This window comes from Palaemon carinicauda, chromosome 23, assembly GCF_036898095.1.
Source record: "Palaemon carinicauda isolate YSFRI2023 chromosome 23, ASM3689809v2, whole genome shotgun sequence".
In the NCBI taxonomy this organism is placed as follows: Eukaryota; Metazoa; Arthropoda; class Malacostraca; order Decapoda; family Palaemonidae; genus Palaemon; species Palaemon carinicauda.
In genome coordinates this window covers 114,147,789-114,165,104 of record NC_090747.1, presented here as the reverse complement: position 1 = coordinate 114,165,104, position 17,316 = coordinate 114,147,789, and the positions used below count along the sequence as shown (strand labels likewise).

At 40.0% G+C, this 17,316-nt stretch overlaps 1 protein-coding gene across 6 annotated transcripts in view; it reads left to right on the top strand.

The window, feature by feature from the left end:
• LOC137617397 (rab GTPase-activating protein 1-like) overlaps positions 1-17,316 on the top strand; it is a 170,631-nt gene that overhangs the window by 77,173 nt on the left and 76,142 nt on the right. For 4 of the 6 annotated variants that reach the window (XM_068347428.1, XM_068347426.1, XM_068347427.1 and 1 more), the window contains exons 1-5: positions 244-316; positions 11,342-11,503; positions 11,973-12,174; positions 15,104-15,302; positions 16,306-16,489. In XM_068347428.1, the coding sequence (XP_068203529.1) occupies positions 11,351-11,503; positions 11,973-12,174; positions 15,104-15,302; positions 16,306-16,489 (738 nt within the window). In that variant the 5' untranslated portion in view covers positions 244-316; positions 11,342-11,350. Of the gene's footprint in view, positions 1-243; positions 317-514; positions 656-11,341; positions 11,504-11,972; positions 12,175-15,103; positions 15,303-16,305; positions 16,490-17,316 lie in introns of those variants that run through there. The other 2 variants (XM_068347424.1, XM_068347425.1) reach the window with 2 other exon arrangements.

Sequence of the window (17,316 nt, the reverse complement as noted above, 5' to 3'; positions counted from 1 at the left end):
ATAAATCACCCGGTATGAAAAAAGTATCCAATATTAAATGAATGACTTCGAGTTATGTTGAAAGGTAGGATTTATTTAATGATTTGAACATTTTCATATGATATTCATATATTCTAAGATTATATAGGAACATTTTTCCATCTCAGTGATTCCATATATTTTATAAATGACACAGCGATCTTTAAAAGATGAAAGACATTTCATAAGAAACGCATCCATTTGTTTATTGTTTCTTCCATCTATAGCTCAGTCTCGTCATCTATACTGTTGTTGACAAATGTCAGATGACCCCCTCCAATGTTCGTTTGTTATTTAGGTAAGTTATTACTCGCTCTCACTATAGTGTATAGCTAAAATATCATCATGTCATTATCCAGTGAGGTTGTATTCACCATTGACATATATTGCATGAAAAGTATTTGATTAATCTTGCGCGAAAGAAAAACAAGAAACGACTCCCTCCCTGTCTTCGAGTGTCTTTACGGTAGGCCTACTCAAGCAAGACTAATGACAACAATCATTGTTGACGTAAGCATGATAGACAGACAGATGGGATAGAAGTGGTGATCTTTTTTTTTTCTTTTTAAAGGAGATTTTAAAGTAGTTTATCATATTAACTGTTTCTTCGTCTGCTTGATCGATCTGGTATTTGCATGTAAGTATCATTTGGTCAAAGTTTGGGGATTGTTTTATTTATTTATTTGTTTTAACCGGTACTTTATTTTGCAATTGCTTTATCCGGTACTTTACTTTTTATCCTGGTTATCAGCACACAGTAGGACTCGCATAATACGTTTGTTATATACACTTTGAGAATATATAGTTGAAGAATCATACGTTATTGTATATTTATGTATCAAATTTATTCTACCATAACACTGAAATTAAGGAAGACTTAGATTTCATTTTAAAAGAATGTATTATCTCATTTCTCTTTGTATGTAGTGTAATTTCGTTGGGATGTATTTCTGAGAGCTATAGAAATAACTTCAATCTAGGCAAGGTTAGGATACCTAGGATTAGTTCATTCTGTACAAAGGCTTGGTAATGTATCATTAATGTCCAGATGACATATAGCCACCGAAGGTCCGGGTAAGAATTTTATGCATGAGAAAGAATGTTGGGTAGTGTAAGTGGTAAAATTAATCTTGTAGGCTACTTCAAAATCTGATTTTATCAATCGGATAAAATCATTGTTGTTTCATATTTAATCTTTTGAAATCCATACTTGTTGGAAATGTTTGGTTAACTCTTATGTCTGTTGGTATATATTTACTATAGCGCAATTTCCTAATAAAGAAAATAAGAAGTGGGAGCCTGTGTATGATAGTGGCCAGTTTCTCCAGCATGCATAAAATATGGACACCAACTAACCTAAACTCCCCCCCTCACCTGTGCTACAAGCCGTGTCCTTACCTACTTACCTAATGGGAGTGGGCGGTGCTAACGTCCTCCTGTGACCCCCTTTGCACTCGTATTCTTTGTCAGCTATCATCATACATACAGGTGGCCGCTAGCATACATACACCCCATGAGGTGTTTTTGGTGTATTTATTGGTACTTTGATCTCTTCTAATACATAAAAGTCGAGTACATCCTTATTAGTCAAATTATAGAAGTTTCAAAATCCCAGAAGTTATGACTGAAAAACCAAATTTTAAAAGGGAAACATAATCAAGAGCACCACCTGACCTAAAGTCCCCCCCCCCCTCCCCACCTAACCTAGGGGCCGTATTCATACTTACTTTCATATTGGGGTTGCGAGTTATGCCCTTAAGGCCCACTCTTAGACTACCGCATCTTTATTTTTACCCTTAGACTTAGTCTTAACACAGTTTCGCAAGTTGCTTGACTCCAGAAACTGTTTTTTTTTTTCAGATATATCTTGGAGCCTTTGTATATCAGTGGTCAGTTCATCCAGCGTGCATAAAAAATGAACATCAACTAATCTAAGCTTTTCCCCTAACCTTGCCTACAAGCCGTGGCCTTACTTACTTACCTAACGGTAGGGTTTAACGCCCCCTATAACCCCCCTTACACTGCCGTATACTAAGGCAGCTGTCATCATAAATACAGGTGGCCGCTATCATACATACACCCCTGTATATCTTAGTTTAACTCATCCATAAAACTTGAAAAACATATAAGTCTGCAAAATTGTTCAAAATACCTGTAAACACACCAGTAACACTTCTTATTTTCTCCAAGAGGGAGATTGCCAATTGTTTTGTACGCTGTTAATGCGGACATCTTTCTTAGATATAAATCTAAGAAGAACTTTCACAGGAGTGATGTAGTTGGGAGAGGAGCTTGTATTAAAGGGGGTGTAGCGTGTATAGAACCTGTGGAGGTATGAGATTGGCTAAGAGAACGTCACGTGACAGAAAAAGCTACGATTGGAAATTACAGTTTTCAATATTAAACTTACCCGATAATCATGTAGCTGTCAACTCCGTTGCCCGACAGAATTCTATGGAGGGATACGCCAGCTATCACAATACTAGAAGGGGGTGTATTTACCAGCGCCACCTGTGGCCAGGTACTCAAGTACTTCTTGTTGACACCTCCTCAATTATTCCTCTGTCGTGCTTCCGGCAAGACGTTCTGGGATACGCTTATGTTCTTGGAGTATTTTCACGACTTTGGTGAAGTATTTCTCTTTGATTTCGGCTGTCGCTTTACTGGAAACTTCTATATTAGCTTAGTTAGCTTTTGGAATTAATTTGATTAATTATGGTGACGAGAGAGTATGAACTCTCGTTCACCTTTCAATGGCCGACCCTTCCCTTAGACGGAAGTGTTGGTGTCTAAGAGAGTATAGACTCTCTTTCTTAATTTTGCTTAACAAAAGTTATAGATTTATTTTATATCTCTCCGCCTCTTATAGGCCTCTTCGATTAACTTCCTTTTATTATAAACTCATTAAAATTAATTTTTATATTTGTTTATATTCGACCTTCCTAATAGTAGGCGGTCTTTTTTTCCGAAGTTAATAAACTTTGAGCCCGTCATTTCGGTTTTACCTGTTAACATATTATGCTATTTCCGCCACAGAGTTTGAAAGAATTTCTTTGATAGTCTCGTACTTTTTTCAAAGTTGAACTAACGTTTTGTTTTGTCTCTGCAGTTGTTGACGTTCAGAACGTTCAACTTGCACTCTATCGTTACGATAGAGAAAGAATGTTCACGGTTTCACGTTGCAGTAAGAGTAACCGTGTCTAGCGTTTTGTTCATTCTTTCTTAACTTAATGGTTTTGATCCTAATAAAGGAACTTTTCAGTTTTTTCCTTTAACAATAATATGTTTTAACGATATATATGATTGGGCTCTTCTCTCAGGTTCTAAGTCAAGAGAGAGAGAGAGAGAGAGAGATAGAGACGGAGGGAGAAAGAGGATAAACGTTTCATTCAAGCCTGCCAGGCGTACGAGTAACGTCGTTATCGTTTTTGCTCTTCTCCCTAGTCTCTTTAGGGGAAGAAACTAAACGTTTCTAGAGTGATCTAGTGTTTAGTCTCTTTCCAGCCACTGAATTATCTTTCATTAGATTTTTCTGTTACATTGTAATTCTGTTTTCGCAATTACTAACTTTGAGAAAGGATAGAATTGCGTATTTCAGGTACAAACCACTTAAAGTTTCGAGTTCAGTGAAATAAGTGCAAACAGAAATCAAAGTGATAAGTGATTAGTGCGTGAGGGTACTTTTGTGCGCGCCAGTCGTCCTCCCAGTCCGGGACCTCTTGCAAGCTCCCAAGCCCAGGGGAGAAGCAATGTCGAAGGGCATAAGGGTTCAGCAGGCCTTGATCGGCGCACAGAAGTATCCTCGGTGGTTGTGGGCGTGTCTTACCGAGACCGTCACTCCCACCCGCAGACGATTGAGCCCTTATTTTGCTCGTCTGCAGAAGAGATTAGGGGAGAAAATAAAGGCAGAGTAACGCTGGTCTCAGGTCTCAAGACTTCTTAAACGTTAAGTCCAGACCTATGCCAGACGTACGAAGTTAAAGTTCACAACCCGAATGCAGTCATTGGGTTAGCTCTGACTCTCCTCAGTCATCAGTTGTTTACACTCCGCCTAAGAGGAGTAAGGTTCTGCCGCAACAGATCTCTGCTGTTAAGGCTTTACCTCAGCAGACCTTAGTGTCTGCCGACCCCAAGTTGACTCTACTGCAGTCCATACAGTCACAACTTTCGGTCTTGATGCGTGAGTGTCGGGCTGAGAGTGTTGCGCCTCCGCCTCCGCCTACACTCCCCCCCGCCTATGATCGCTCCGCCTGATCGCAGTACCACCTGCCAGGCGTACGATGTTGTGAACTCTACTACAGTCCATGCAAGCACAGCTTTCGGACTTGATGCGTGAGTGTCGGGCTGAGAGTGTTGCTCCTCCGCCTCCGCCTACACTCCCTCCACCTACACTCGCTCCGCCTGATCGCAGTACCATCTGCCAGGCGTACGATGTTGTGGACTCTACTACAGTCCATGCAAGCACAGCTTTCGGACTTGATGCGTGAGTGTCGGGCTGAGAGTGTTGCTCCTCCGCCTCCGCCTACACTCCCTCCACCTACACTCGCTCCGCCTGATCGCAGTACCACCTGCCAGGCGTACGATGTTGTGGACTCTACTACAGTCCATGCAAGCACAGCTTTCGGACTTAATGCGTGAGTGTCGGGCTGAGAGTGTTACTCCTCCGCCTCCGCCTACACTCCCTCCGCCTACGCTCGCTCCGCCTGATCGCAGTACCACCTGCCAGGCGTACGATGTTGAGCCACGTGCTGAGTTTGCTGTTCCCTGTGGTGTTCAGCCTCCGCCTTCCTTAAGGCAACCTTTACAATGGGATCAGGAGGATTATACCTCTCTTCCTCCGCCTCCACTTGCTGCTCCACCAGTGATGCAACACTCGGTTGAGGTACAACAACCTCTCCCGTCCATGAGTCAGTCTCCTCAGCTCTCGCTGCAGCGAGCTCAACCCTCCACAAGGCAAGCACCACAACACCTTAGCCTTGCGCCTCAGGAGCCTCAGCTTGCGAGACATTTACCTTGTTCTGCGCAGCCTCTTCCTCATCGCGCTCCGCTCACACCACAGGAACTGGAACTTGCTACTCCGCTTCCGCCAACCGCTCAGCAAGCGCAACCCTTGGGTTCAACCACTCATGCTAGGAGTCAGCCTCCTCCACCCATGCGCCTTCCTTCTGCTTGTCTTTTATTCAGCCTTTGCAGACTGAGCCTCAGGTGTTCCCTCAACGGAGTCTTGAAGAGGAAACCACAACTATTGTTGTTCCAGCTCGTTCTGACTCTGCTGTTCAGCATACCTTACCTCCATTTTCATACCATGGTTTAAACCCCATGCAAGCATGCATAAAGCACTCTAGCACTGGTCATGGAATTTCTGAGAAATGTTAAACGCCATGCACACGCTCTGCTTTCCTTACAGCAGGCTCTGCTTACAGCAGGCTCTGCTTACTACATGCTCAGCATACAGCATGCTCTGCATTCAGCATGCTCTGCATACAACATGCTCTGCATACAGCATGCTCTGCATTCAGCATGCTCTGCATACAACATGCTCTACATACAGCATGCTCTGCATACAGCATACTCTGCATACATCATGCTCTGCATACCTTACCGCATGCTTCTCAACACATCTTGGGTTGTTGCCAACTCACTAGACTGTCAAGCAGTTTCATAACGTTGCCTTCTAGTCTGCTGCTTTTGCACCAGTGAACCCTCACTCAGAGAACTTAGCTTTTCTAGGATAAGGTCCCTGTAGATGAGAAAGTTCTTTTCTCCCTCCTTCTGATATTCCCTTGAGGACTCTGTCATTTGGAGGGAGCCTTTAGCTGCATAACCTCTTATGGACTTTTATTTAAGCATAACATGCTTACAGGGAAGGTAATGGTTCCACTTCAGTCGCTTTCCCGTCTGTTAACACACCTGCTCCCATAGACCTTGAGCTGTGTTGCATGACATGCAGTCCAAGCTTAGTCCTTGTTAGAGGATTTTTTGTTTACGGAGTCAATGTGTCACGGGGAAGACGTTCAACAACCAACAGAAGTGACTTGTTGTGACGCAGTGCGGCAACCTCAGCAACCCGTTAAGGAGTTGTCTGTACGACCCAGACAGTCTAGACAGATTCGGGTTGTCACTGTACTTCCTCGCTTGCCCATGATTGACAGTTTACAGACTGTGCAGCAGTATCATGATCTTGTGTCCGGCTCCGTCAGACGACTGGCTTTTAAGAGCTCCCACAAGTCGTCGCTGTCTGGAGATTTTCAAATGGACTATGGATCTGACCAAGGAACTGGGCCTCCTGGTCAATTTTGAGGAGTCTCAGCTCGTTCCATCCCAGACCATTGTCTCCTTGGGTATGGATCTTCAGAGTCGAGCTTTTCGGACTTGTCCGTCGGCCCCAAGGATCTTCCAAGCCCTAGAATGCATCCAGAGCATGCTGAGAAGGAACCGATGCTTAGTCAGGCAGTGGATGAGTCTAACAGGGACACTTTCATCGCTGGCCCTGTTCATCGAGTTAGGGAGACTCCACCTCCGCCCCCTTCAGTATCATCTAGCTGCTCACTGGATAAAGGACATGACGCTAGAGACGGTCTCAGTTCCTGTTTCCGAAGAGATGAGGTCTACTCTAACGTGGTGGAAGAACAGCATTCTTCTCAAGGAAGGTCTACCATTGGCTGTTCAGACCCCCGACCACCGTCTCTTCTCGGACGCATCGGACACGGGCTGGGGTGCGACACTGGACGGACAGGAATGCTCGGGAACATGGAATCAGGAGCAAAGGACACTTCACATCTATTGCAAGGAGTTGTTGGCAGTTCATCTGGCCTTGATAAACTTCAAGTCCCTCCAGCTAAACAAGGTGGTGGAGGTGAACTCCGACAACACCACAGCCTTGGCTTACATCTCCAAGCAGGGAGGGACTCATTCGAGGAAGTTGTTCGAGATCGCAAGGGACCTCCTCATTTGGTCAAAAGATCGAAAGCTCACGCTGGTAACGAGTATCATTCAGGGCGATATGAATGTCATGGCAGATCGCCTCAGCCGGAAGGGTCAGGTCTTCCCCACAGAGTGGACCCTTCACAAGAATGTTTGCAGTAGACTTTGGGCCCTGTGGGGTCAGCCAACCATAGATCTATTCGCTACCTCGATGACCAAGAGGCTCCTCTTGTATTGTTCTCCGATTCCAGACCCAGCAGCAGTTCGCGTGGATGCCTTTCTGCTGGATTGGTCCCATCTCGACCTGTATGCATTCCCGCCGTTCAAGATTGTCAACAGGGTACTTCAGAAGTTCGCCTCTCACAAAGGGACACGGCTGACGTTGGTTGCTCCCCTCTGGCCCGCGAGAGAATGGTTCACCGAGGTACTGCAATGGCTGGTCGACGTTCCCAGGACTCTTCCTCTAAGAGTGGACCTTCTGCGTCAACCTCACGTAAAGAAGGTACACCCAAACCTCCACGCTCTTCGTCTGACTGCCTTCAGACTATCGAAAGACTCTCAAGAGCTAGAGGCTTTTCGAAGGAGGCAGCCAGAGCGATTGCCAGAGCAAGGACGACATCCACTCTCAGAGTCTATCAGTCTAAATGGGAAGTCTTCCGAAGCTGGTGCAAGGCCAATGCAGTTTCCTCAACCAGTACCACTGTAACCCAGATTGCTGACTTCCTGTTACATCTAAGGAACGTAAGATCCCTATCAGCTCCTACGATCAAGGGTTACAGAAGTATGTTGGCAGCGGTTTTCCGCCACAGAGGCTTGGATCTTTCCTCCAACAAAGATCTACAGGACCTCCTTAGGTCTTTTGAGACCTCAAAGGAACGTCGGTTGTCCACTCCAGGCTGGAATCTAGACGTGGTCCTAAGGTTCCTAATGTCATCAGGATTTGAACCGCTCCAATCAGCCTCTTTTAAGGACCTCACATTAAAAACTCTTTTCCTCGTGTGCTTAGCAACAGGTAAAAGAGTAAGTGAGATCCACGCCTTCAGCAGGAACATAGGTTTCACATCTGAAACGGCTACATGTTCCTTGCAGCTCGGTTTTTTGGCTAAAAACGAGCTTCCTTCCCGTCCTTGGCCTAAGTCGTTCGAGATCCCAAGCCTGTCCAACATGGTGGGGAACGAACTGGAGAGAGTACTTTGCCCAGTTAGAGCTCTTAAGTACTATCTAAGAAGGTCAAAACCATTACGAGGACAATCAGAAGCCTTATGGTGTGCTATCAAGAAGCCTTCTCTACCAATGTCTAAGAACGCAGTTTCTTACTACATCAGGCTTCTGATTAGAGAAGCAAATTCTCATCTGAAGGAAGAAGACCTTGCTTTGCTGAAGGTAAGGACACATGAAGTGAGAGCTGTGGCTACTTCAGTGGCCTTCAAACAGAACCGTTCTCTGCAGAGTGTTATGGATGCAACCTATTGGAGAAGCAAGTCAGTGTTCGCATCATTCTATCTCAAAGATGTCCAGTCTCTTTACGAGTACTGCTACACCCTGGGACCATTCGTAGCAACGAATGCAGTAGTAGGCGAGGGCTCAGCCACTACATTCCCATAATCCCATAACTTTTTAACCTTTCTCTTGAATACTTTTTATGGGTTGTACGGTCGGCTAAGAAGCCTTCCACATCCTTGTTGATTTGGCGGGTGGTCAATTCTTTCTTGAGAAGCGCCGAGGTTAAAGGTTGTGATGAGGTCCTTTAGTATGGGTTGCAGCCCTGTATACTTTAGCACCTTTGAGTTGATTCAGCCTCCCAAGAGGAACGCTGCGCTCAGTAAGGAAGACGATCTTATTAAAGGCAGAGTAACGGTTCAAGTCGACTTCCTTACCAGGTACTTATTATTTCATTGTTATTGTGGATAACTGATTATATGAAATACGGGATACTTAGCTATCCTTTAGTCTTGTACACTGGTTTTTCACCCACCCCCCTGGGTGTGAATCAGCTACATGATTATCGGGTAAGTTTAATATTGAAAAATGTTATTTTTATTAATAAAATAAATTTTTGAATATACTTACCCGATAATCATGATTTAATCGACCCTCCCTTCCTCCCCATAGAGAACCAGTGGACCGAGGAATAATTGAGGAGGTGTCAACAAGAAGTACTTGAGTACCTGGCCACAGGTGGCGCTGGTAAATACACCCCCTTCTAGTATTGTGATAGCTGGCGTATCCCTCCATAGAATTCTGTCGGGCAACGGAGTTGACAGCTACATGATTATCGGGTAAGTATATTCAAAAATTTATTTTATTAATAAAAATAACATGTTGGTACCAGAACTAATAGTACAGAAATTTGGCAATCAAAGTTTGCCCAGGAGAACCACCTGTTAGAAATTATAAGGACTGTTGTTCTATCATGGCAACCAAAACAAAACCAGAAAAAAAGGGATTTTTAGGAAAGTAGTTATCGTAGTTATTCTTAACGGCCAAACTAAGTAATGGGGTTCAAACTATTGTTGTAATAGGGTTATATTCAGTTATGTTGGTAAAGATCGGTTTACGAGTATTGTGTTACAGTAAACTAAAATTTGTTTCAATAATAATGGACCATGATTGGAAGCTTGATTAGGCCTGATAATGTAGTATTCCTTAGGGTAGGGTCAGGTTAGGTTTGGTGAAGGCAGGGATAGCCCCGGGGCCGATGTTGGGTACACTTTTACATTAAAATTATATTTTACTTGACATCAATGTTCAAATTTACAAGAAAGTTAGATGCCTTAAACTATATTTAAGCCTAGGCTATCACTAACATCAAAGATGCATGTGCTGGCCTGCCATTGCTTTGATTGTGAGGCTAATACATGCATACTTTTCCTTTCAAATTTTCATCAATTTGTACCAGTCTTAAATCCTTTTATTCCAGTTTCCATGTTAAATAATATTACCGACCCTTTATCAAATTATGAGGAACCACTGTAAGAAACTGGTTTCTGGGTTAATTTGGAGATAAATATGGTATTTACTGTTAATAATTTCCCTTGAAACTCTTATTGATCAGTTGAGTTATGATGCCAAGTTTGATATTGATGTCAGTGTGCTCAAATTCTAATTAGATATCCTGACTTATTATATTTGGAAGAGGAGTGGCATTGAAAGTGGCAGTTAATTTAAGCTTCTTAGGAGGTATTAGATTTTAATGGTTGTTTAGTTGTTTTTTTTAATTTCAAGGGATTTTGAAGAATTTAACATTCATCTTGTTTGGAAATATTTTGCTAACTTATTATCCACCCCCTTTTTTTATAATAAGTAGGGGTCAGAGTGGGGAGGCAAACTAAGTCTGCCAGTGTTTTAAAGCCTTAGTTTTAAGTCAGGATGTGGTAAAAGGTAGGGGCGGCTTATTCCCTAAGGGATAACTGATGAATAGGTCAACAAGTAGAAATGTAACCAAAGATTTTTCTGATTCATAGTCACTTAAGTCATTTTAGGTTTATTTGTCCAAGCCCTCTTCCCCTACAAGGATTCTAGATTAGCATAGAATGCATTCCTATATTCTGAACTATATGACACTCTTAAATTAGGTTAGGTATCTCTTCCCCTTCCAGTAATGTGGGACGTGGTGTATTAGGGTAGGCTCCGTAGGTGGGGTTGTACCCTCGGTGCATCTCAGTCTGTACACTGTAGGGTATTACTGGGGGTTAGGGTGTCTTCGCTGGTTCCCTTTAGTTCCCAGAAACAACCAGATAACCACATTTTAGCCTTCCTTTTTGTATAAACCTCTTCAATTTTACTAAATGGTGCAACAGCATGCTATTACCCCAGTTGCACAACATCAGTGAATTGTTTCTTTGGCCCCTTCCTTGGGCCAATTGGCCCACATTTATAAATCTACATTATGGTAGGTTATGTTGAGTTAATTGGCACATATTTTACCAAGTTCAGAAATCTATCCAATGCTATACGAATAGAAATAAAAGCTTAGTAAAACTTTATGAAGATGTAATTTCATAGCAAACTAGGGTAAATTTTATTCCAAAAGTTTTATGCTGCATTTGGTTAGAACTTAATACCTTTGTACATGATTATTCCTTCAGGTGTGCCATAATTTCTGGTTGAGAATAGGTTTACAATTTCAGAGTCATTGATACAATAAGGGGGGGGGGGGTAGCCACTTTTAAAATTTTATTTGTTTTATTACCTTATGTTTATTATGTTATGAATCTTTTGATGTCAATAAGCTAAATGATAATCAATTATTCCCAAGATAACTCTAGCTGTGAAAAGAATTAATTCATTATTTAGGTATGAATATTCTGGACAGTACTGAAATTATTTTTTAATTCAAGGCTTTTTTTGTTGGAATTATATTCTTTGTCTATTGATATCCTAAATTTGGTCTGTCCAGGAAAGAAATATGGAAGAGTGTTCCAGCTTGAGGTCAAGTGATTCTGCTGGGACTAGTGAGGAGTATGAGATCATCGACTCGCAGTTGACTCAAGAATCGGAACCCCAGTTGAACATTGCCAATAACGGCAACATGGACGATCTTCAGCAAGAGTTAACCGAGGTGTGTATTCACATTTAGCGTAAGTTGCAAAGAAAGAGAAAAGTAACGAGTGTATTATTTTCAAAAGTCGCGTTGTATTTTTCATAGCAAAAACTTTTTGACAAGGATATTTTAGCATTTAGATATGATTACAAATTGTTATGCTGTCTTATAGTGGTGTTTGAAGTAATCCTACTTGTAGATATTTTGTCTATCATTGAACTATAAAAGGAATTATTTTTGTACTATCAGGCCTTCTAGTAAGAAAATTTTTATCAGATGTATTGAAGGTATTTGTTAATAAGCAGTCAAGCCATTTTTATGTCATATAGATATATTTTAATTTTATTGGTCTGCCTGTGTTATGAGTATATTTACACTAATACATTACATACACACATTGGCTAAGATAGTGATTTTGTTATAATTTTTCTTGTTTTTTTTTTATTATATGTTTAAGTAATGCGTTTTTTCAATATATTTTCATCAGGTCATGAAGGAGAAAAGTTCAGAGAACTCCTCTCCAAATGGAGTTGAAAATAAAAATCCTCCTACACAGAAAGATGAAAAAGCTTCGAACCAACCGGTGACAGTTGAAAAAACCAATATGGTAATCTCAGCCGATGAAAAGCCAGTGAAGGAAACGGAGCCAGTTAATTATCCCCGTATGTCTGCTACCGACGACTGTACTTGTAAGTCGCTGACACTTTTTTCTTGTTTTGATATTTATTCAATACAGAATATATTGGTCTTGTGTATTAGGTTAAGCATGCTAAATGAATGGGATTTGTCCTTAACATGAACTCGTACTTCTTGATTTATTGATGTATGTTTTGATTTTATATGCATTGTTATTGTCTTACAAGTATAAGGGTAATGTGCCGATTTTATATTCATACTTTTTTATAGTGGTTATTTTTAACCCTTTAACCCCCAAAGGACATACTGGTACATTTCACAAAACTCATCCCTCTACCCCCATGGACGTACCGGTATGTCCTTGCAAAATACTGCTTTATACATTCTTTTGCATATTTTTGATAAGTTTATGAGAAACTTCAGGCATTTTCCAAAATAATGAAACCAACCTGATCTCTCTATGACAAAAATTAAGGCTGTTAGAGCAATTTAAAAAAAATATACTGCTAAATGTGCTTGAAAAAAAAAAAAACACCTGGGGGTTAAGGGTTAGAAGTTCCAAATAGCTTGGGGGTAAAAGGGTTAATATGGTCATGTACTACTCTCAGCACAAATAAAATAAGGAGGCTGTTTTATCAAGATTTAGGTTTGTAAAGTCTTACACATTATTTCCAGTACAGTAATCGCTACTGTGTGTGCATTTCAAGCTCCATGGGTCATTATGAACAAGGGTAAAATGTAGATGCTTACTAGGCTAAGAGAGGTTGCATAAAAAACATGGCCTAACAGTTTATGCAAACATATACTGTACTGTACTAAATTAATACCAATACAAAGATCCCAAAGAATTATGAATTATTTACTATTTGAGTGTATATTGGAAACAAAAGCCTCAACTTTATTAAATTATATTGGGTAAAAACACTGCATCGCTTGAGAGAACTTTCACAGAATAGGCTTCTCTGATCCCCAACGATCAAGACAGGACATTTACTATAGAGTCATTGTTTATATTTGGTAAAAACCAGCTGATTCTCTCTTAAAATCTTTTAAAGAATGTGCACAGCCATTTGTTCAGAAGAAAATGTTATGAAAAGTGTCTTGCAGAAAAGGAATACTTTACATTGAATAGTAATTCATTTACAATAGTTTCATGAAAAAGTAGTATTACAAAAATCCGCATATGATACAAAACCTGTAATTTTCACAAGAATGGTTGAATTGATATAGAGTACTGTATTTTGATAACATGCATTTTTTCTTTCGTGAATACAAACCCTCGTCACTTGTTTTGGTTATACTCTACAGTATTACTGTTTTGCTACAACAAAAATAATGGAAACCCTATGGATCTGGTTACCCTATGTTCTCACTTGCTCTGGGTAGACATGCAGTAGTAGCAGCTCAATCCCCACTTTGCTCTTGGTCGCTGTGCTGAACGGACGTCTGCTCAACCACTGTCCATACTTTGGTTTTGTGCTTTCTCTTATCACTGCTTATAATCATGAGTGCCTCTTAACTATGTATGAGAACCTGGTTTTGCCTTGAAGGTCGTTCTTTATGTCCTGCATGAGGTGTTCCATTTCTTTTTGTGAGATTTGTAGGGATTGGTTGTCTTCCCAGTGGGAGAAATTAAGTAGCCGTTTTAAGAAGAAAGCTTAAAGCGATCATTCTCCCTCTGCTTCTCCCTCCAAAGAGGGCAAGAAGCAGAAATCTTCTCTGATGAGTCCTGAATTTTCCTTGTCTGACCCTTCGTTATTGGTATTTCTAGTGACGCTTATAACAAGGGATGGCGGTTATTTGATAAAGAAGAATTTGTAGATTTGTCTCCAATTATTCTTAGTGAGATGGAGAATAATAATGTGGTTATGTCCCTTTTGCATCAACAATTAACCAACAAGAACATGGTTTAGTATAGGAACCACTTAATTTTCTAGTTTGTAAATCCTAACAGATCACCATCCCTTCCAAGTGTGCTAAGCTCAGGGAGTAGCTTTCTATTTCAGATGTCGTAGAACAAGGAGATTTCTCATCCATGATGCAGATTTCTCCTGTTAATTTAGATCAATTACTATTTGATAGCACACCAACATGGTCCTCGTACCATTTGGTAAATGGTCAATAGGTATCTACTCCTCCTTTTAACATTTTAATGACCAGCTTTTCTGCTTCCTCTCATCTTCCCCTCCCTTGAGGTTCAAGCATTCATACTGTTACATGCTGGATCTAACATTATTGGTGTTAAGCTACACTTCTGATAACCATTGCTATTAGACTACTAGATCTGTATGAAGTAAGTCCCCCCCCCCATCCTCCCATAATGAGGGGGAGGATGGTGAAATGAATACCAACCTTCAGCCATCATAGACCAGGTATTTCACTCCAGAATGCATCGTCTTATTTGGGAAGACAGATTCCTTCATTACTCTGATATTAGGTGCATACTAAGTACTGGCCAGGCCCTATTAGCCTACTCATCCCCATGATGGGCAGATAGGAGGTTGCTGAATATTTCTCCCTTGCTCCTGTACAGGACCAGAGAGACTTATATATTCCAGGAAAGAGAAGGAACCAACCAGTTTGGTTCTAGGCAGACATCCTCCCACCAGTGAGTGAGTCTTCCTATTTTAAAAGTCTGAAGGTTTGCAAATGCATAGGAACAAATAATATGTGAAGTGAAGTCTTTGACAAGAGAGTAGGCGGGGTTACTCACCCGGGCTCACCACTTAGCATTGACTACTGTACACTACCTTGTTAATGAATTCATTGGCTGCTCTAGCCTTACTGAAGACATTCCTTATTTTAAAGAACTCGTGTTTGCAATAGCTAGAAAAAAAATTCAAAATTAGTTCCTCCATTCTGTGTACAGTACTGTACAAATCATTTTTTATCCTTTTGGAAAAACCTGTAAGAGTCCATCAATTAAATTTACTGAAGTATAACTTTTGATATGATTTTGTTATAACCTGTGCTATATTGCAGTTCAAACCATTGAAAATGAGGAGGATAGTGGTGACTACACCATATTCAATCGCGTCATGTACTTGGGTGCGGCTTCAATCAACGCTCCCCGAAGTGAGGCGGAAATCCAAAGGAACATGGCCATCCTTAATGCTCAAGCACAAGAACAAGCATTGGAAGTCTCTGTATCGGTGCCCTCAAACTCCGAGGGCTGCGTCATGTAAGTTTTATCCTACTAATTTTAGGTTTCTTTGCTAGGACTTTTGTATGTCAAGATGATTGAATTTTATGTTTAGTGTAGAAAGTCCTCAACTTACAAACTTGATTGCATGTTAAGACAATTGAATTTTATGTTTAGTGTAGAAAGTCCTCAACTTACAAACTTGATTGCATGTTAAGACAATTGAATTTTATGTTTAGTGCAGAAAGTCCTCAACTTACAAACTTGATTGCATGTTAAGACAATTGAATTTTATGTTTAGTGCAGAAAGTCCTCAACTTACAAACTTGATTGCGTGTTAAGACCATTGAATTTTATGTTAAGTTCAGAAAGTCCTCAACTTACAAACTTGATTGCGTGTTAAGACAATTGAATTTTATGTTTAGTGTAGAAAGTCCTCAACTTACAAACTTGATTGCATGTTAAGACCATTGAATTTTATGTTGAGTGCAGAAAGTCCTCAACTTACAAACTTGATAGGTTCCAAGAACATGTTTGTAAGTCGAATTTCGTTAAATTTGGTCTTAGGGTAGGCATCGCTCAACGCGCATGCTTACAGTTTCCAGCTGCAAAAGTCAATAAATTGTCCCTTTCCATATTATTAATGTCTTCTTACTTACAGCATTAAATTATATGATGTTTTATTACAGTACAGTATTTCATTATAAACATTGTATACAATACCTGAGATTTATGATTTAAGTTGGATTTGAGTTTGACTTCAAATGTTTAAAAGTTAAATGCTTATAAGTTGAGGACCTTCTATTGCAGTCTTCCTAGTAATTTACCTTCTATTGCAGTCTTCCTAGTAATTTACCTTCTATTGCAGTCTTCCTAGTAATTTACCTTCTATTGCAGTCTTCCTAGTAATTTACCTTCTATTGCAGTCTTCCTAGTAATTTACCTTCTATTGCAGTCTTCTTAGTAATTTAACTCTTTTGGAAAAATTCTTGCAGAAATATACAGCCTTGGAATTAATATTATGTTTTTTGGGGATTTACAGAATCTACGACGCCGCTACCGGCACAGAGATGACGCGTTTCAAAATTGACAGCATTCTTTTTTGCGCAAGAGGGAAAATTGACATGTCTGAAGCTAAATGTTTCGCTTTCACGTCTTCTCACGGGGAAACTCCTGAAAATGCAATATTTCAGTGTCACGTCTTTCGATGTCAAATTCCTGAGGCCGTGAGTATTGTATACGCTACCATTGAGTTTTTAGTGTTGTGCATAGAATACATAATATTCTTTTTAATCTTGATTGTACACCAACAGTTCATTTTCAAAACTGAATAGTTAGTAATGCACAGTATTTAATGCCAAATAATATAAATTTATAGTTTTATTCTAGCATATGTTTATTCTGTAATATGTTTATTGAAGTTCTATGCACTTTTTATAATTTCACTTGCTGAATCTTGTGCTTTCATGTTGACTAATATCTTTGATAAGTCATAGACTGTATGTATAATAAAAAATTTTCATCAAAATATTACCTCAGTTTAAATTGGAAAATATCCCTGATAGAAAAGGGAAACTCATTAGTATGTGAAGTATCAGTATTTAAATGTTTTGGAATTTTGTTTCAACATCACTCAAGAACTTAATGGAAATATATTGTCAAAATTTGGTCCGTGCAAATAATATATGAATCAAACAGAGTTACTCAATATGTGAAGTATCAGTATTTAAATATTTTAGAATTTTGATTCATCATCACTCAAGAACTTAATGGAAATGTATTGTCAAAATTTGGTCCGTGCAAATAATTTATGAATCAAACAGAGTTAGACATATTGTTATTAAATTTTCGTGGTAATTAGCAAAAAGGTAATTGAATTTAATTAACCTGGGTATGTAATTATTTTATGCATCACAGGTTTGGTGAAGAAAAATTTTCTTTCCCATAATTTGAATTGCTATTTTATTTGCTTAAGGTATCTAATCTCTGAGATAGAGCTCTTAATATGTAAAAACTATAGGATTTTATCTGGAAAGCATACTGTATTGACTGT